Source organism: Octodon degus, unplaced genomic scaffold (genome assembly GCF_000260255.1).
Source record: "Octodon degus isolate 3935 unplaced genomic scaffold, OctDeg1.0 scaffold00062, whole genome shotgun sequence".
Taxonomy (NCBI): Eukaryota; Metazoa; Chordata; class Mammalia; order Rodentia; family Octodontidae; genus Octodon; species Octodon degus.
In genome coordinates this window covers 9,422,628-9,426,359 of record NW_004524638.1, presented here as the reverse complement: position 1 = coordinate 9,426,359, position 3,732 = coordinate 9,422,628, and the positions used below count along the sequence as shown (strand labels likewise).

Sequence of the window (3,732 nt, the reverse complement as noted above, 5' to 3'; positions counted from 1 at the left end):
GCATGTGGTGCTGGGGGATTGAACCGCGGTCCCTGATGCTTTTGCTAAGCTTGTTCCAAGTAGGTGCTTTAGACCACTGAGCCATCTCTCCAGCCCCCACAGATGGCTTTTATCAGATTAAGATAAGGACTTTCTATTGTAATTTTCTGGAGGTTTTCCAGGGATGGTAGCAGCTTTGCTCCCCTGAAAGCAGTGTCAGCGTCAGCTGTTTTCTAAAGCTCTCGGAGGCCGGGCCTGCCCCGCTCAGCTCCTTCACTGGCTGCTCCCACAAAGCAGTCGGGCTCAGGTTGCTGGGGTTCACCCCACAACTGCAGCCAGCCAAGCCTGCTCTGCAGGCACTTGGAGGGGAAAAACTCCTTAAAATTCTTGTAGGATTTAGCAATGAATCCGACTGCACCTGGGCTTTTCTTTGTTGTTAGGTTGCTGTTTTTGACTGATACTGGATTGTTTAGAATTTTTGTATCTTCTTGATCAGCATTAGTAATTCATATGTATCTAGGAAGCTGTCCGTGTCTTCGGAATTTTCTGTCTTATTAGAATACATGCTGTCAAAGTAGTTCTTTGATTTTCTGAATTTCTACAGGATCTATTGTGATTTTACCCTTTTCATTCCTTATTGTGTTGATTTGAGTTATGTGTTTCTTTTTATTTTTTGAAAAGTTTCGCTAAGGGTTTATCAGTGTTATTTAATTTTTCTCTTTTTTTTTTGTGGTATCAGGGATTGAACTCAGGGCCTTGCTAATTTTTCAGAAGATCAATTTTTCAGTTCCTTGATTCATTCAGTCCTCCTGTCTCAGCCTCCCAAATACTGGGATTGCAGGCATGTGGCATCACGCTTGGCCTTGTATTGTTTTCTTAGTCTCAGTTGCATTAATTTATGCTTTGATCTTTAGGATTTCTTGTGACATGCAATCTTTGGTTTGACGTACTCTTCTTCTAGAATTCTGACATGTATGTGCACATATGTTTGAGGTTGCGTAGCAGCTTGTTAGGATTTTCAGGTGTTAGGCAACGGTTGGAGGAGATGTTTGATGGCTGTCCGGATCTTTTTTTTAATGTTGTCATCCATCTTTTTGTTGAAAAAATTCTGAAAGACACACAGTGCTCATTTTTGATTATATTAACTAAACCATTGTTTTATTTCAGTGAAGAAAACATTTGGAAGCTCTGTGAATACATCAAAAACCATGACCAGTATCCTTTAGAAGAGTGTTACGCTGTCTTCATATCAAATGAGAAGAAGATGGTAAGTTTGTTTTTATTGTTTTGCGGAACTGGGGCTTGAACTCGGGCCCTTGTGCTTGCCAGGCGAGAGCTTATCCTACTGAGCCATCTCCCCGGCCCCGAATGGTACGTTGATGAGCAATTGCTGAAAGGAACCAAGTTTAGGATTACCTTAGAAGCTAAATATGGCAGGGTGTAGTGCTGCTTCAACTGCCTTGTGGGTACTGCCGCACTGTAAAGCTAGTTTTTTTGTTTGTTTTGCTTTGTTTTTTGTTATTTGTCTTTTTGAGATGGGGCCTTAGCGTGTTAATATTATCCCTTAGTTACTGCAGAGTGATCATGATACAGGGAGAAAAACTGATCTTGGGTGGGTGACCTCCGAGTGACACAGGGAACCTCCAAGTGACAGTGGGAACCTCCAAGTGACAGAGGGAAAAATGATCTCTCGGGCGGGTGACCTCCAAGTGACAGAGGGAAAAGCGACCTCCCGACCTGACCTGCAAGAGCTCGTGTTCTGTAAAACCGAAGAATGAATTTTAGGAACAAACGGAAGTTATGAACAGAATATATTTATTGAGGGAAAGACAGCTCCTGTCCGAGAGCACAGGAGAGTGGACCCAGCAGGTTGTTGCTCCGGAAGCTGTTTCTTCCAGGGACTTTTATGATGTAAAATCATGTGGGGCTAAATTGGAGGAAGGGGGAACTTGCGTAGGTGGATGTGGGTGGGACACAACTATGGTCAGTCAATGGGATTACAAGCACCATTGCTCAGGGAAAATTGATTATGTCCAGGACCAAATGGGGAGGGAGTCACAAAGCAGGCGGGCGTGAATGTAAAACAGGTCTTTATCTGGTGACCATCAGATAAAGATTCTTCCTGGCTTTCTTAGGGTAATGATGCTAATCTTTAGGGAGGTCAGCATTTGCATGATCTTTGGTCTTTGGGTCTGGCTCACAGCGGGAGCATCCTTCCCTCCCACAGTTGTCAGGTATCTTGGCTTCTGTGTTATCTCCTTCGAGGGCCTGGCCCTGTCTGACTGCCTATAATATTTCTATCTAATTTGGCTGCCTGCAACAATCAGGCCCCCAGTCTCCCAGTCTCTGTCCTTAGCTATGACCTTGTCTTGTTTTGAGGCATCACAGCATCCCAGGCCACTACAAGCCCCAGCAAGGACCAGTGACTCGCAGAGGTTCACTTGCTAGGAGTCCCATCTCTAGACAAGGGGCCTAGGCCCGGAACACTCCAAAGTAACCCAGTTGGTTAATTTAAATCTTGCTCAGAGCTGCTGCATAGTGGTCTCCATCGGTTCTCACTATGTAGTTCAGGCTGGCCTTGAACTCATTATGCGGGCCAAGCGGGCCTCAAACTCATGGTGATCCTTCTGCCTCAGCCTCTTGAGTGTGGGGAGAACAGGTGTGTGCTGCCAGACCTGGCTCGTTGGTATTTGAATGAGGGTTTTTTTTCTCTTACAGGACACAATTGAGTTAGAAATATTTAGTACCTTATTTGTAGACTTAAAAGCAAGGGACTATATTTAAGAGACCAGAAAAAAAAAAAAAAAAAAAAGACTATGGAATAGTATGCTTGCCACGCATGTGCTTATTCTACTGAGCCATCTCCCCAGCTCCCTAGAATAGTGTATTTATAAAGATTAAGTCTCTTAGGTGTGAGAGAGCTTTTTTTCCTTTATATTGTACTGCAGCTTAAGCCCAGGGGTGTTGTTCCCCTGAGCTATGTCACTAGCCCTTTTGTATCTTTTATTTTGAGATGGGATCTCATTTCATAGGTCAGCCTGGAACTTGCAACCCTCCTGCCTCAGCCTCCTAACTAGCTGGAATTACAGGTTTGTGCCACCACGCCTGGTTTATGTTCTTATGAACTCTCATTGTTGAGAACTCTTCTACTGAGAAGGGTTTGGCTTTCTTCATGTTTATTCTTTCATCTTGTCAGCTGATCAGAAAGGTTTTGTTTCTCACTCGTGTGCTGCGCTGCAGTATCTAGGAGTGGTTACTGCAGCTGGTGGCGTGCACTGTGTTCACAGGTACCTATCTGGAAGCAGCAGGCCAGACCTGGAAATGGGCCCGTGATCTGGGTAAGACACCCCCTGTGTGGGAGCTCCCCCACACTGGAGATTGCCTCCAAGGCCTAGACCTCCAGCCAGCTTTTGTTTTTTATTTTGAGACAGGGGTCTCTCTTAATTGTGATTCAAACTTACAGTCTTCCAGCCTCACTCTCCTAAGTACTGGGCTTGCAGATGTTTGCCCTGCTTCTTTAAGTTTAATTTTGGTATTATTAGAGAAATGGCTTTAAATGGCCAGTGTGGGAGATTAATTGTGATCTTCAACACACTTCATTTATTTTATTTTATTTGTTTATTTTTTTAAATAAAATAAAATTTTATGCTACGTAGTTCAGGCTGGGCTGAACTCTCAGTGATCCTCCTGCCTCAGCCTCCAGGAGTGCTGGGATTGCAGGGGTGTACCACCACACCCAGTTTTCATTCATTT

At 44.2% G+C, this 3,732-nt stretch overlaps 1 protein-coding gene across 4 annotated transcripts in view; it reads left to right on the top strand.

The window, feature by feature from the left end:
• Wdyhv1 (WDYHV motif containing 1) overlaps nucleotides 1-3,732 on the top strand; it is a 23,094-nt gene that overhangs the window by 6,189 nt on the left and 13,173 nt on the right. For all 4 annotated transcript variants that reach the window (XM_004634437.2, XM_023718783.1, XM_023718785.1 and 1 more), the window contains exons 2-3: nucleotides 1,147-1,246; nucleotides 3,267-3,317. In XM_004634437.2, the coding sequence (XP_004634494.1) occupies nucleotides 1,147-1,246; nucleotides 3,267-3,317 (151 nt within the window). The remainder of the gene's footprint in view (nucleotides 1-1,146; nucleotides 1,247-3,266; nucleotides 3,318-3,732) is intronic.